Below are 16,726 nucleotides of genomic sequence, written 5' to 3' on the forward strand. Positions count from 1 at the left end.
CGGCTCAGTCAGCAGTGCTGATGAGAGCCGCTGCGACCTAGTGCCTTACATTCCACAACTCACAGTTTGAAAACCACTGCCCTACACTCCTTTCCACCGTCAGCCTGAAGGCATACTGGCACTTTGCTTCCCCCTTTTTCATAGCAAAGAGCACTTCTGTGATCGGTGTTTCCCTCTCATTTCGTTTATGCGGTTAGAGAGCAAAATGTGTACTGCCAAGCAGGAGTGCATTCATCACAATTCCACTGTCTATTGCAGTTTGGCAAGTGCACCATGAAGCCCTACTCATATCTAAATTTACCTGCAGATGATAATACAGAATGTTTCAGCAATAATGGCAACTCCTCTGTGATCAGTACTGGACACTCCCACCATGGTTCTTTAAATGGAAATTAGTTTCATTCCAAATTTAAGAAATACAGCATGCTAGGGAAGGAAGAAGCCTGCATCCAACACGCTGGCACTTTCCAAAACCCCTAAACATTAGATATCCACCTCTCAATAAAGGCCCCAGTACATGCAATGCCTTAAGCATGGTATGAAATCTATAGGCACTGCACATCAAACATCACCCTGTCCTCCCTTCTCTCCAACTCTCACCCTTTGGGGATACTCTGCTTCTTGCAAGCACACAGGATTTCAGGAGCCATGGGATTAACAGCAGCCCCAATGATCTCTTTTCCCAAGAGCTCCTTCTGCTAATCCACATCTCTCTTGGGATTTGCCATCAGAACCTGCCTACAGCAGAGAAAGGTATGTACTACTGAACGGATTAGCAGCACCTCATAACTGGAAAAAAACAATCACCAGTAAGAGACCTTAGTCTGCAGCACACAGGACTCCAAAGGGCCTGTAATAAAAACCTAATTTAAACTGAGATTCCTTGTGGAGTTACTTACATGCCATGAACAGGAAAGGGACCCAGGAAGATCCAAGCAACCTGATATAGCACGCTGCTAATAGAGCAGTTACCTAATGCCTTCCACTAAGTTCTTGTCTTCACTACCACTACCAAAAAAATGTGCATTCTTAACTCTAGTTCACTAACTCAAGAGCACACTCTTTTTTTTTTTTTTTTTGGTAGTAAAGACAAAGTCTAAAAAAAACAGTTGGAATTTTCTCCCCAGCCCAAATTTGGAGGGGTTCAGACAACATTTTGATTTTACACACAGACACCCCTTCCCTAATAGAAATGAACTTCAATTAAAATTTTGCTGGATCTACGTAGCTTGCCTACTGTAAGAGAAGCTTTTCCACGTGGTCACACAGGATGCTGCTGTCCCACTGGTCAAGCCTGGGCAGATGACATTTCACAATAAAGCAAAAAGGTCAAACAGATTGCATGCTTTACTATACAAAATCCAGATCAGTTCGGCCCACTGTCAGAGTTTCCCCACCAATGACAGATTTTCCTCAGACCTAAGAAATTGGAAACTGAGTTTTCAGCAGGGAAATAGTAAAGCACAATATCCCTGGAAGAAACACAGTGTTTTGCTCAACTCCACTCCTCCAAAATCAAAACAAATTCAAACCAATTTATTTCAGCATACAGTAACATGTGGTTATCCAAAATGTGTCAAGTAGGCCAGGATGGGAAGAAACTATTACAGTCCCACAGGCAGCTCTGCCTCCAATTCTACAGAATAACATACTCTCACAAATCAGAGGAACACACCAGAGCTAGATAAACTACAAGGGTGGAGTGAAATGAACTGGAAAGCGAGAGAGCTGACTGAGGTCACTGGAAACTCAACACTGGCTGCAATTCATGGGAAGGAGACTGAAGGCAGTAGGACGAGATGTTAGGAAATTTCTGTCCAGGGAGGGGAGCAAGGTTGAATAAGCCACCCCATCCCAGGAAAAGAGGACACCTCTTGTTAACCCCCCCGTTGCGCCCGCCACTGGCCGTGCCCCAAGGCTAACTCTCTACCCGGAAGGAGGGCAGCCATGGGTTTGCCAGCTCCCCACGGTAGCGGGCACACGATGGTTTGGTAAGGGCGAGCAGATCCTGCCCCGGGCCCGCGATCCACAGGCTGCAGGGCTCCGGCTAAGCGCCAGCCAGGGACAGGAAGACGCTGCCTGCTCTGGCTAAGCTCGCACGAGGCGGCTGCTAACAGGCTGCGGGACCTTTACTCCGCTATGGCAATCCCAGCTTTGGGGCTAGCCGCCCGCGCCGCGAGCAGGTGCGCCAGGTACACGCGCAGCGCAGGTGAGGGCCGGGGAGCCGGCGCAGCATGGCGGGGCCGCGCGCGGGGGCGGCGCGTGCCCGCACGGGGTGTGTGTGCCCCCCTACTCACGAATTTCTTGGACTTGCCGGGGTCCCCGGACCCCGCAGCCTCCTCCGGGCCCTTCCCCTTCTTCTTGTCCCGGCCACTGCGCCCCGAACCTCCACCGCCCTCCATGGCGCCGCCGGCTCCTCAGGCCCCGGAGCCCGCGCTGCCCAACCGCCCCGCACCGCTGCCGCGTCCGGCCCCGCCCGCCTCATTCCGCATGCAACATCTAATTAGCATACACAATAGGGAGCGGAATATTCATGAGGCGAAACTTCCGCTTCCGGCCTCCTGGGGCAGCGGCTACAAGCTCCGAGAAACGCCACTTCCCTTCCCTCTGCCCGCGACAACACCCGAAACAGCGTCACCTGCCGGCTAGAGCGGGCGGCGCAGCTCTCGGCTCCGAGACCGGCCTCGCTGGAGGAACCTGCCCCGCCCATCTGTTCCCGAGGGAGGGAGCAGTCAGCGGCGCTCCTCTGGCGTGTTGCTGCAGCGCTGGTGGCAGATGTCGTGTCTGCTGAAGGCACTGCCCCGCCACACCTGCTGCTGGGGCACAGCTGGCTGCTGGAGCAAGAGGGTACAGAGCTCTGCGGTGCCCCATCGCTGCCTTCAGTTAGATTGGACCAGACTGGAGAAGCAGTGCCTGTGTAAGAACTACCAAACCCAGGAGGGGCCCAAGTGTACCTGCTCCGCATCCCCAGGAAAGTTCCCATGCAATTTTCTGATTTGAAGGCTTTTTAGAGACTAAGTTTTATGGGATGAAAACCCAAACCAACCTGATAATGAATCAGTGACTAGCCCATAGTAAGTGAATCAAAATATCCATGGCTGTGTGCTCCAAAACCAGGAAGCCCAACCAGATATGAAACCAAAAAGGTTATCTCCTATTGGGTTATCTCCTTCATTGCTGGCCAGCAGATCTGCTTCTCATCTGTTATTTTCAGGGGCCCACTCCCCACAGTGCAAGGTCTGCCACCTGTATCCTAAGGGGAAGGGCTAACCGCCCAGTGTACAGACTAACTTGACCGAGTTATAACTTCATCTTTCAGAGCCAGGGCCTGGGCAAGCTGCCCAGATTTCTGGGCTGATGAATCCATATAACTGTTAGGGGGACAAAGAGTCCCACTGCTGAAGATTTCCCAGAACTTGGGCAGCGATTTCCCCCACTCAGCACTACCCACCCAACCACTTTTGAGATTTTCTTTTTAAAAAATGTCAAGGAAGTTCTCAAGGAATTTAATTTAAACAGCATTAAGGTTGCTGAAATGCATTTCTTGCCACTACAATTATGAAAAATCAAGGAAGACACCAGACTGAGGGCTCAGCTCCCCTTCCCTTTTTTCCCTAAGGAAACCACCCTGACAATGATTCCAAGACTGAAAAACAGCTTATCTTCAACATTAGAAAACAACACTGTGTAAGTGTATATTAACTAACTTCCCCCATAAACCCATTCATAGAACATAAAAACAAGTTATCACTGAAATGAAGGTATAAATCATTCTTGCAAGTCTCCAATTACTCAGAGAAGAAAAACAACCAGGTATCAGATTCATCTCTCTCTCATCCAGTCACTGTTCTTACTACTGGCATTTTAACAGCAGCGAAACAAAAGAAAGGGCCTGTCATAAATATAAAGGGAAGGGTAAACCCCTTTGAAATCCCTCCTGGCCAGGGGAAAGCTCCTCTCACCTGTAAAGGGTTAAGAAGCTAAAGGTAACCTCGCTGGCACCTGACCAAAATGACCAATGAGGAGACAAGATACTTTCAAAAGCTGGGAGGAGGGAGAGAAACAAAGGGTCTGTGTCTGTCTATATGCTGGTCTTTACCGGGGATAGACCAGGAATGGAGTCTTAGAACTTTTAGTAAGTAATCTAGCTAGGTATGTGTTAGATTATGATTTCTTTAAATGGCTGAGAAAAGAATTGTGCTGAATAGAATAACTATTTCTGTCTGTGTATCTTTTTTGTAACTTAAGGTTTTGCCTAGAGGGGTTCTCTATGTTTTTGAATCTAATTACCCTGTTAGATATCTACCATCCTGATTTTACAGGGGGGATTTCTTTATTTCTATTTACTTCTATTTTTTATTAAAAGTCTTCTTGTAAAAAACTGAATGCTTTTTCATTATTCTCAGATCCAAGGGTTTGGGTCTGTGGTCACCTATGCAAATTGGTGAGGCTTTTATTCCAACATTTCCCAGGAAAGGGGGGGTGCAAGTGTTGGGAGGATTGTTCATTGTTCTTAAGATCCAAGGGTCTGGGTCTGTAGTCACCTAGGCAAATTGGTGAGGCTTTTTACCAAACCTTGTCCAGGAAGTGGGGTGTAAGGTTTTGGGAAGTATTTTGGGGGGAAGGACGCGTCCAAACAGCTCTTCCCCAGTAACCAGTATTAGTTTGGTGGTGGTAGCGGCCAGTCCAAGGACAACGGGTGGAATATTTTGTACCTTGGGGAAGTTTTGACCTAAGCTGTAAAGATAAGCTTAGGAGGTTTTTCATGCAGGTCCCCACATCTGTACCCTAGAGTTCAGAGTGGGGGAGGAACCTTGACAGGGCCCTTACAAAGTTTAAACTTTTATGGATTACTAGGGTACCATAGTACACAGCACCCTCCTTTCAAGGGCAGCGTTCAGTGATGTCTGCACATATAGCTTTTAGTATCTTACAAATTAGTACAAACTTGGTGTTTCTTTACCAACAAACAACATTCAAGGTACTGGAATGAAGGTGCAGAGCCTGGGTGCACAGTCCAGAAGTTGCCAATAGGCTCTGTGCATTTCCATCCTTCCCTCTTTCTACTTAGGATGGTCAGAAAAATTCAGCAGGAGAGGGCTGCTAGCTGCTGAGCCTTTTCTTTTCTACGAAGAGGCTGAACAGGTTCTGCTGCAATCCAGGAAACCTTCCACCAGGCATTCTTATGCTTTGAAGTGGAAACATTCCTAGAATTTGTCCACTCCTTTACAATGTTAATCATGTTATCTAACCTATTCTGATTATTTATTATTGTATGAAGGAAAACAATGAAATAAGAATACAAAAGATAAACACAACAGAGCCATATTCATAATCTCATACACTGATATTTTACATACACTACAAGAAAGATGTGGAAAAATTGGAAAGCGTCCAGCAGATTGCAACAAAAATGATTAGGGGACTGGAACACGTGACTTATGAGGAGAGGTTGAGGGAACTGGGATTGTTTAGTCTGTGGAAGAGAAGAATGAGGGGGGATTTGATAGCTGCTTTCAAGTACCTGAAAGGGGGTTCCAAAGAGGATGGATCTAGACTGTTCTCAGTGGTGGTGGATGACAGAATGAGGAGTAATGGTCACAAGTTGCAGTGGGGGAGGTTTAGGTTGGATATTAGGAAAAACTTTTTCACTAGGAGGATGGTGAAACACTGGAATGGGTTACCTAGGGAGGTGGTGGAATCTCCTTCCTTAGAAGTTTTTAAGGTCAGGCTTGACAAAGCCCTGGCTGGGATGATTTTGTTGGGGATTGGTCCTGCTTTGAGCAGGGGGTTGGACTAGATGACCTCCTGAGGTCCCTTCCAACCCTGATCTTCTATGATTTGTTCACTGCTTTATGATGTAAGAAATCTCAAAGAAAAAGGGCCAAAGCAGAGAGAAAATAGAAATGAGCTATAGGAAGTGAGGGAAAGATGGCACTCAGAACAGCGTACCAATGAGAAGAAATGCCATGCAGAGCCAGGAAATTGTCATTATACAACACTATCCTCAGTCTATAAGTATTTCATCAGACCCATCCAGAGATCTGCCCATACACATCACCTTCCTGGAAAGACTTGTCAGATCACTCTAAAAATAAAGACCAAATGTCATCACATTTGTGGAACTCTTCCCTTCTTTTATATGCTACTGTTTTGAGCCCTGCTGTGTATTTTAGTCTACAGGGATCATTTTTATGCCTATCTTGGGAAGCGTAAGGCATTTCCAGTGTTGTAATATCAGACATTTTGCTTTTAATGGGTCTCTAAGGAAGCAGTGTCCTTGTGAATTAATATGTGCCCGTTTTGGTAGGCCCCAATATAAACAAGTCTGTGTGGAACAAAAAGAAAAGTCCCTACTATTAAGTTAATTCTGAAGTGTACATATTCCCAGGAGCGCTTGATTTTTAAACAGGGGAGCCAGAGATCACTGGACTGTAACTTCAACATTGACACTGAATGTATGATTGGAGTTTAATATATATGAAAAAAAGTGTTTGAGATGATCAAAAGTAAAGTGCTTCCATTATTTTTTTGCTACAACTTGTTGACAACAGTGCTACTACCCCTGAAATGGATCTTTACTGGCTCCCGGTGGAGCAGATTACTGTCATACCAGTGAAAAAGGTCCACAGTAATTATCTGCAATACACAGCAGTTTATTGAGAAGGAATTACACAAGCGGTAAAGGGTTATATTAAGTACATAACTCCTATGTTAGACATTAAGAGCTACACATTCCTCTTAGCAAGTCTCTCTTTCACAAACATACACAAACAGGCCCTGCGCTAGCCTCACGCAGTTCCTGCTTGGCAAACAGAGAAGGTGGTTACCAATTTTACAGACAGCGTCTTCTCTCCTGGTCTGTTCTTCTCAGCCCTCTGGTCTGTCTCGGATTCCCTTGAAGCAAGGCCTTAGTTGCCTTGAGACCCCTCTGGTTCACAGTCCTACTCAAGGCCACGGGGCAGAGTTTTGGCTACTCTGTCTGGCAGCATTGCTTCTTCAAGCATCAATTAAGGAATCCCAACCACAGTAATTTACTTTGCTTGTGTGAAAGTAGAATGAATTATATTGAAATTATAATTAATTAAAGAAATGCTACTTGAAGGGTTTGTTGAAATATAGTTGTCAGGAAGAGAAACATTAAGGAGTGTGAGACAATGGGTCCTCAAATTAATTAACTTCAAGCTCCTACTGAGCTAGGAGATTGGTAAACGTTAGTATGCAAATAAGATATGTATGTATATTTGTCAGTTTCTGCTTCCTTTTGTCTCTTATGTTAAATTGGCTTTGGCTTAGCTGAATAAATAAGTTAGCTTGAGGCTCAGAGAGGGGCTCACATATCTGGGTGCATTGGCAAAGCGCTTTGCTAATAAACAGAGTGGTCTGACAAATTATGTGAGTGCTGAATCTGACTTCGACAATTTGGAGGTTCCACTGAGATGGCAACCTTCTTCACTGGGGCTGTGTGACTCCTGACTGTTCTTAGGACAGCTGTGGCAAGCTGGCACTTGGGCATTTGGCCCGAGCGGTCCTCCGCCAGAATGGAAGGGTGCATGACCACAGTGAAGTCTACGCCATCGAACATGTTGGTTCCCACTCTGTTCTGGTAGGGATCCCAGGATCTGACATCAGGAATCTGGTCAGGTAATTATTTCTGTGTTTTGTCGGGACTGAGGACTGTCTTGTCTCTGTGTCTATCCGTTCTCCCTGTGGTGTGTTTGAGTCTGGGCGCCGTCTCCATCCGGGGATTGGCTGACCAAAGGGTTCCTGTCCCCATGGTCTGAATGAGTGAAATCTGCACCATCGGAGCCACACCACGCCTTGGGTAAAACGCTTGGTGTGAAAGCAAGGGCAATTGAGGCAGTAGCCTGTGGGCTCCTTTTGTGTGTTGCACCGGGCATCGCTCTGACGAACCCGACTTTCCTTCTTGTGTGATTGGTGTGTAAAGTCCTCCTGTATGGGTAACCAGATGTTTAAGTCGGGACAGTTCCCTAAAGGAACGCCGACTCATTTTATGTATTTTAGGAAGAGTCCGGACTCCTGTAAATTTCTGGAAAAATGGTCTAGGCTAACTCAGGAGAATCCCAAAATTCAGTGGCCACTGTTAGGATCTTGGGACAAAGACCAAGTAGACGTCTTAAAAGACAAACTCGGCCAACCTAAAACTAAATTGGCAAAAGAATCATAGAATATCAGGGTTGGAAGGGACCTCAGGAGGTCATCTAGTCCAACCCCCTGCTCAAAGCAGGACCAATCCCCAACTAAATTATCCCAGCCAGGGCTTTGGCAAGCCTGACCTTAAAAATGTCTAAGGAAGGAGATTCCACCACCTTCCTAAGTAACGCATTCCAGTGTTTCACCACCCTCCTAGTGAAAAAGTTTTTCCTAATATCCAACCTAAACCTCCCCCACTGCAAGAAGAGGTTGATTGTTTCATGCAGTGGTGGGAAGAGGCAAATCATAGATGGACAGAATCACAACTTGCCCCTCTCAAAGATTCTGGTTTCTATCCCACCAGATGCAACTCATTTTACTGTTGTTGATTTGTGCTCTGCTTTCTTTTCTGTCCCGGTTCACCCTGACTCCCAGTTCCTGTTTGCCTTTTCTTACAAGGGACAACAGTACACATGGACCTCACTGCCCCAGGGGTATACTGAAAGCCTGTCATATTTTTCCCAAGCATTAGCCCAAGACCTTGCTGACCTTGTTTTCCCGTCCAGGTCCACACTAGTCCAATATGTAGATGATCTACTCCTCTGTTCCCCTTCATTGTCTGCCTCTGAAACTGACTCTTTAGTGCTCCTTACTGCCCTAGCAAATAAGGATCACAAAGCTTCTTGCTCTAAACTACAACTCTGTCAAGCTTCTGTCACATACCTTGGCTTTCTCCTCTCCCAGGGTTCCCGTGCACTTTCTCCCACCCGCGACCAAGCTATCATTAGCTTTCTCCGACCCCGCTCCCCACGCCAGGTCCGGAAGTTTTTAGGCATGGCTGGATTTTGCAGACAATGGATTCCCCAATATGCCTCCCTTGCAAAACCTCTCCAGGAACTCACTTGATTCTCTGTGCCTGACCCCATGCCATGGCCCCCTGAGGCCAATTCTGCCTTTGTTTCCCTCAAACAGGGTATGGCTTCTGCCCCTGCCTTAGGGCTGCCTGACTATTCTAAGCCTTTTACCCTTTTCTGCCATGAACAATCTAGGTGTGCACTTGAAGTTCTCACTCAGATGCACAGAGAAAAGAACTGCCCAGTGGCTTATTTCTCTGCCACTTTAGACGCTGTTGCCCAAGGCTTACCCCCCTGCCTGCGTGCTGTGGCTGCTGCAGCACGCCTAGTCAAAATGTCTGATTCCCTTGCTCTCCGCTCTCCTCTTACCCTCCTTGTCCCTCACTGACCTCACCCCGCTCCAAGACTCTGCCCCAGAAACCGAGAAAGAATCCTGGGTTGCCCAAGGTTGCTCTCTACATCCCGATTCTTTTTGGCGCTCGCCTACTGGCGCCTTTGTAGCTCCCTTTTCACTCTACCCGTCTCTGGCCACCCTGCTACACAGTGTTTTGCATGTCGGAAAGGAGGGGATGGTCTCTGCTATAACTAAGACAGGATGGTGGGGCCCCCCCATTTTAGCTCTTTTGTAGCCCGCCACTGTGCAGCCTGTACCATTTGCCAAAGCCATAATATTGGTAAACCTGTAAAAGTGGCCCAGAGGTTCCGGGGCCTGCCTCAAGCACCATTCTTGCATTGGCAACTTGATTTTGTACAAATGCCTAAGTGTCAACAATATGAATTTATATTGGTTATGGTATGTTTATTCTCTGGTTGGATTGAAGCCTTTCCTTGTCGCAAGGCTGACTCACTGTCTGTTGCCAAATGTTCATTAAATCATATTATACCTGCCAAGGGAATTCCTGCTACTCTGTCCAGTGATCAGGGTACACATTTTACTGGACAACTTGTTCAACACCTGGACCGTATATTGCATATCAAACACCTGTTGCACTGTCCCTACCACTCACAGAGTGCAGGTGCAGTTGAAAGACAAAATGGTGTACTTAAGAATAAGCTTGCTAAAATTTGTGACTCTGCAGGATTAAGCTGGCCAGTAGCCTTACCATTAGCCCTTATGGACTTGAAATCCACTCCATCCCAAAGGCATAAATTAAGTCCCTTTGAAATTGTTATGGGACGCCCTATGAGAGCTATGACTACCATTACTCCCATTCCAGATTTGAACTTGACTCACAGTGCGCTCCTTCAGTATTGCAAGGGACTAATGCAAGCTGTAAGTCACTTCCATTCACAGGTTCAAGCCGCCTGGCCCACGGAACCCACCTCCGACGCTTGCCACAACCTCGAGTCAGGTGATTGGGTCTACGTACGGCGCCATCATCGAAAGCATGCCTTGGAGCCCCGGTGGAAGGTCCTCATCAGGTACTGCTAACTACACAGACAGCTGTTAAACTATCTGGCATCACAGCGTGGATACATGCTTCACAGTATAAGAAGGCACCATCCCCAGAGAACCAATCATCACCTCAGGATGACGCAGAGTCAATTTTGACTCCATAAGAAGACATAGAGGAACAGTCTGCAATATCTTACAATCTATGCTCTTGTAAGGGTTGGCAGAAGCAGACGCCGTTCCTCGACTGCTGGTATCTTACGATCTGGGGAGACCACAATGACAATTCTTTTATCCAGCAGCAGGTGCGGATAGCTCAGACCCTTAATATTTCTAATTGCTGGGTCTGCAGCCACATCCCAGCCCACTCTCAAACTGGTGTTCCTGTCCTGGCTATCCCACTCAAGTCCCCAGACCTCACTGGAGGGCCTCGTCCGTTTAACAAAATATGGAACAGCAATGACACTTGGGAAGCAGTGGGAATAAATGCATCTAAATGGATAAGTGTGGTGGAGGGAAAAGGTCATTGGTGTTGGGTGTGTAATGGGACAGGGCTGGATCTGGGGAAAAGCTGTTGCCGTCAGCATATTGTGGCCAAGGGTGTACGGGATTATTCAAACAAAACTAAAAAGTGGCAGGCTGGGTATGGAGATATGAATTCAAACAGAGAAATCAATCTCATGTTCCCCCTACAGTCATGCAAATAACACCACTCCTCGTAAGGACAATTACCCTGTACCCTTTGGGGGATACTCCTCCTCCTTTGCAAACACCTATACGACAAATGGGTGCAACCAACCCTTCCCGGCCTTAATAGGCCATCACTGGGTGTGTGGGACCAGAGTTTATACCGCACTACCAGCTAATTGGTCAGGAATCTGTTATCCCACCTGACTCTTCCCACAATTCCGAGTGCTAGGAACCTTCCCTCGAGAACGCCTCCGCAATTTCAGGTGAAAAAGAAGGGACTTAACAGATGCCCAATGGTATGTAAATAACATAAGCCCCTTAACCTGGGAAGAGGCCACTGGTGGTTCCTTCATATCATTAGGGGGAGTAATACACCATGCAAAAAGGCTCCTAAGGTTACAAGCAGTAGTTGAAATAATGGCAAATGAAACCGGAGAAAGTTTAAGAGCCCTGGCCAAAGAAACAGGGGCAATCGGACAGATGGCCCTCCAAAACCGTCAGGCATTGGACATAGTGCTGGCGGCAAAAGGAGGGACTTGTGCTCTCATTGGAAAAGACTGCTGTGTGTATATACCAGACAACACCAATGAGGTAATAGATCATGCTAGCCACTTAGAACAAATCGCATATCTTCCCCACAAAGAGCCAAGTTCTTTATGGAAGTGGCTAAGTAACCTTTTCTATTTATCTGGCATACGAAACTGGTTGTTTCAGGGAACCCTAACTCTCCTGTTTGGAATCCTAGTAATTTTTGTATGTTTTCAGTTACTTTCCTGTTGTATCCAAAATTGTGTCAGGCATGCTACACAGATAGCTGCCCCAAACCAGAGTGCTAATTTGATGATTTTAAATATCACTGATGAACAAAGAGATGAAGAACGATTGCTATGTGGAACCCAGTCATTGTTGGTCATTGCATAGCTTGACCAAAAGGAGGGATTGTGAAAGTAGAATGAGTTATATTGAAATTATAATTCATTAAAGAAATGCTACTTGAAGAGTTTGTTGAAATATAGTTGTCAGGAAGAGAAACATTAAGGAGTGTGAGACAATGGGTCCTCAAATTAATTAACTTCAAGCTCCTACTGAGCTAGGAGATTGGTAAACGTTAGTATGCAAATAAGATATGTATGTATATTTGTCAGTTTCTGCTTCCTTTTGTCTCTCATGTTAAATTGGCTTTGGCTTAGCTGTATAAATAAGTTAGCGTGAGCCTCAGAGGGGGGCTCACATATCTGGGTGCATTGGCAAAGCGCTTTGCTAACAAACAGAGTGGTCTGACAAATTATGTGAGTCCTGAATCTGACTTTGACACTTGATTCTTATGTTCTTTTTCCTCAAAGGAGTCACTTGTCTTAAAAGCATGCCCCGTGGGTGTGTGGTTACTAATTTTCACCTAATTAGTGTTTTAAAAGGGGCATGGCGGGGTGGTACTGAATGAAGATCACCCCACGTTTACTCACTTATCAATCATTCACTCTGGCTCCCTGTGTGATGTCCTTGCTGTAAGGTCCACCTGTGCTCAATTCTGGAACTTACATGTGATATTTACTTTTGCATGGGCCCATATTTACTGACCAATAGGTTCAATATCGATCGTACATGCAGACTTTGACAGTTCTTTATAAAATTTGCTTTTGCTTAAAGGGAACCTGCTCCCTAGATCCTCTGCAGCCATGTTTAAGTCATGTCACGTTATGCTTTCACCATTCATTCAGTATGGCCACACCAATCTGACACAATCCCAATACAACTCTCTGTCCAGGAGCATAGTTCATCTCACAGCCATTGTAGTTTAACTTGCTCTCTCTCTCTCATACCTTGATAAACTGATTCTTTAAAGGGCTATTAAATTTGTATGCAACAACTAATAGATCTAGAATGTTGTGAGATGTGCATTTAATCCTGATCAAGTTTTTGGAAGCTCTTTTGAGTTTAAGCTAATGTTCTCTCCATGATCTTTCCCTCAAGGTTACATTTCTAGTGGCCATTACTTCTAGAATATGTGAAGTCCTTGTATCATTTTTCAAATAAGAAAAGGTAGTTTTGCAGCCTTTTTCCAGTATCCATACCCAAGATTGTTATAGAATTCCATCTCTCAAGTCTATGCAGTTCCCAATCTTTTCTAACTAGGTGGAGTGCTTGATCTTCCCAAAGATGCTAGGTTGGATAGGCAAGTCATTAAAAATGTACTTTAAATTGGGGCATCTAAATCCCTTAGGCACCTCTAAAAATCCTAGGCTATGTCTATACTGGCAATTGAATGACAAAACTTTTGTCTTTCAGCGATGTTAAAAAAAATAACCCTGAAATAACCCAGCAAGTGCCAGTATGAATAGCGCGTTGTTGGCAGGAGCGCTCTCCTGACAACAATGCCAACACCGCTCGTTGGGGATAGAAGTTTTTTGTTGGCAAGAGAGCCAACAAACAGCGGCTACACTGCACAGTTTTTAGCGGTGAAGCTGTGGCAACATAGACATGTCACTAAAAGCTGTGTAGTGTAGACGTAGCCCTAGTTTCAGTTGTTGTAGAGAAGCCATAACATTTGCAAGTCACACTGTTTGTGACATAAGGAGCATAAGAATCAGGTGACTTCTGTCTGAGGTCAAGTTGTGTATTCAGCTGTTATGATCTAACTGCCATATCAGTGCCAGGAGGACTGAGCTTATTCCATCAGAGGAAAGGCAGCCACTATTGCTTGTTTAAGTAACGTCAGTTCCTAAAGCCTGCTAATAGGATACTTAGAGTTTGCCTTAGACTTTTCTGAAATGTTAGTCTCTCAGTTTGGAAGCTGAATCAGATGCTCTCAGTGGGAGTGCAGTGCTTCCATCTCTAATTAGCACTTCTCAGGCCTCCCCCTGACTGCTCACTAATTTCCTAAAGTGGGATCTGCAGAGGCAGTTTTGTGAGAGAAAAGAGGTGACAGGTGTTTCTCTGAATATATTGCCTCCTCAGTTCCAAACTGAATCCTGCTATCCTTCCCTTTTCAGAACGAGGTCCTAAGAGGAACCAAGGAACAATTAAGGGGCAAGGTTTTTCATACATGTTCTTTGTTCCAGAATGATTGGAGGATGCATGATGTAAATCCTCTAATACCACTTTCCACCATCATAGGTTCTCCCTGGCACAGAACAGGTGAGTCCTAAAGCATAGTTAGATCTGCAGAGGCAATAGATTCTGAGAATTCCATACTGGTAAGTAAACCTTCCTTTTTGTTTCACATTTTATGCATTATATGCAATTTTTAAACAATCATTCACACCCCGAAACTCATTTAAACCTTTTTTGTTGTATTTCATTGCTGAACTGAAAGTAAAACATTCAAACAGCCCCATGAAATGCATTCAGCAAACATGGCTGAGTCACCTTCTCTTTAATAACCGAGACACTGCCTCTTTGCTTATTCTGTATTTCATTGATGTTATCCATTATCTCACAGGACATGCTCATCCAAACAAGGATCCCCTTTAAAAAGGAAGCCAAACTCTCAGTGATTGCAGTCACCGTTTCTGCTGGCTGGAGAGTGAGACAGCATGTTTATGTACATGGAACACTGGTGAAGCATTGACAATGTTTCTACAACTACTTCTACTGTTTAGATTTTTGAGTATACAGAACTTGAAATGTTCAATGGGATGAATACCTGTCCCCATTTTCAATATCTACAGAAATCACTTGGAGAAATATTGTACTAAGACTCCACAGGCGGAGCATATGCCAATGACACTCAACTACTATCTTTCTCCTTCTCCACTACTGCAACCACCAGCACTGCTGAGATCTCAGAATTCATACAAGAGATTGGCTCCTGGTTAAAGGGCCGCTGGCTCAAACTCAACCCTGGCAAGACCAAAGTGATGCTGGTTGAAAGGGGAAAAAACACTTGGAAGAACTAGCCAGGACAGAGTCTCCTCTGCTACTGAAAGCACACTGGCTCCATTCATCAAAGTGGTTTGATGCCTCAGGCTACTGTTTGATTAATCTCTAAGGCCATGTATACACTACCAATTTTTGTCGACAAAAGTGATGTCAACACCCAAAAGTCAACACAATAAAATTCGGAATTTCATGTTCACACTTGCTCCTTCTGTCGGCAGATTGCATCCACAGTTGGGGCACCGTTATCAACAGTGTGAGCAATGCACTGTGGGTACCTATCTCACAGTCCAGCTCAACGCCTTCTGTCACTAGGTGTTGTGGCAAGACGGAGCAGATCGCCGCACATCTTGGGACCAGGTTAAATGTCCCGTGATGCATTGCTTTCTGTCCCAGCACTCCATGGGCTTCCAGCTTTCTTTCCCAGCATTTTTGCAACAGCCCTTCTTTGGTGTGCACCCCGGTTTCTTTGTGAGAGGGGATGGATACCACACTGCTCTCCTATGCTCTGTTAACTGTCATAAAGACATCGCAGATGGCAGTGCAGTTAATCGTGAAGTTCCTAACTGAAGAAGACTCGCAGGTGCCTGATATTCTGCATGCTATGGATAGGAGCAACTTGAGATTGCTTTTGGCATTCACAGAGCAGCTGCATAGGGTAGACCGTCGCTTTTGGGTTCAGGAAGTAAGCACTAAATGGTGGGATCGTATTGTCATGCAAGCGTGGGATGACTAGCAGTGGCTACAGAACTTTTGGATGCAGAAAGCCACCTTCCTGTAACTGTGTGCAGAGCTTGCCCCAGACCTGCAGCACAAGGACACCAGAAGGAGAGTTGCCCTCTCAGTAGAGAAGCATGTGGCAATCACTGTGTGGAACCTGGCGACTCCAGACTGCTACCAGTCGGTTGTGAATCAATTTGGAGTGGGGAAGTTGACCACTGGGGCAAGTGTGCAGGACAATAAATCACATCCTGCTACGAAGGACCGTGACTCTGGGAAATGTGTGTGAAATAGTGGAAGGCTTTGCAGAAATGGATTTCCCTAACTGTGGAGGGGTGAACAATAAATTGCACATATTCCAGTTTTGGCACCAGACCACCTTGTGACAGAGTACATCAATAGGAAGGGTGTTGCAGGGGCTTGTGGATTACCATGGGCGTTTCACTGACATCAACGCGGGGTGGTCCAGGAAGGTGCATGACACATGCGTCTTCAGGAACACTGGCCTGTACAGAAAGCTGCAAGCAGGGACTTTCTTTCCAAACCAGAAGATTACAGTGGGGGATGTTGAAATGCCCATAGTGATCCTGGGAGACCCAGCGTACCCCTTACAGCCGTGGCTCATAAAACCTTACAAAGGACACCAGGACAGCAGTAAGGAGCAGTTCAACAACAGGCTGAGTAGGTGCCAGATGACAGTTGAATGTGCCTTGGGCAGATTAAAAGGCACGCTGGTGATGCCCTTATGGCAGGTTAGATCTTAATGAGGATAATATTCCCATGATCATAGCCGCATGCTGTACATTGCATAATCTCTGTGAAGCTAAGGGTGAAAGGTTTGTTCAGGGGTGGAGTGCTGAGGCAGACTGCTTGGCCGCTGATTTTGAGTAGCTAGATACCAGGCTGTCAGAGGAGCCCAGAGGGGGGCAATTTGAATCAGGGAGGCTTTGAGGCAGCACTTTGACAATGAGCACAAGTAATGTATATCTCTGTCAGAGATGCTTCAATGTTACATTACATGTAGTTTTCCTAGGGGGTA

General features: G+C 45.8%; 1 protein-coding gene across 3 annotated transcripts in view; it reads right to left on the bottom strand.

The window, feature by feature from the left end:
• Nucleotides 1-2,499, bottom strand: part of DIAPH1 (diaphanous related formin 1) — a 163,969-nt gene extending 161,470 nt beyond the window's left edge. For 2 of the 3 annotated variants that reach the window (XM_073356163.1, XM_073356162.1), the window contains exon 1: nucleotides 2,298-2,498. In XM_073356163.1, the coding sequence (XP_073212264.1) occupies nucleotides 2,298-2,402 (105 nt within the window). In that variant the 5' untranslated portion in view covers nucleotides 2,403-2,498. Of the gene's footprint in view, nucleotides 1-2,297 lie in introns of all 3 variants that reach the window. The other variant, XM_073356164.1, reaches the window with a different exon arrangement.
• Between the last annotated feature and the right edge of the window lie 14,227 nt (nucleotides 2,500-16,726).

This window comes from Lepidochelys kempii, chromosome 8 (assembly GCF_965140265.1).
Source record: "Lepidochelys kempii isolate rLepKem1 chromosome 8, rLepKem1.hap2, whole genome shotgun sequence".
In the NCBI taxonomy this organism is placed as follows: domain Eukaryota; kingdom Metazoa; phylum Chordata; order Testudines; family Cheloniidae; genus Lepidochelys; species Lepidochelys kempii.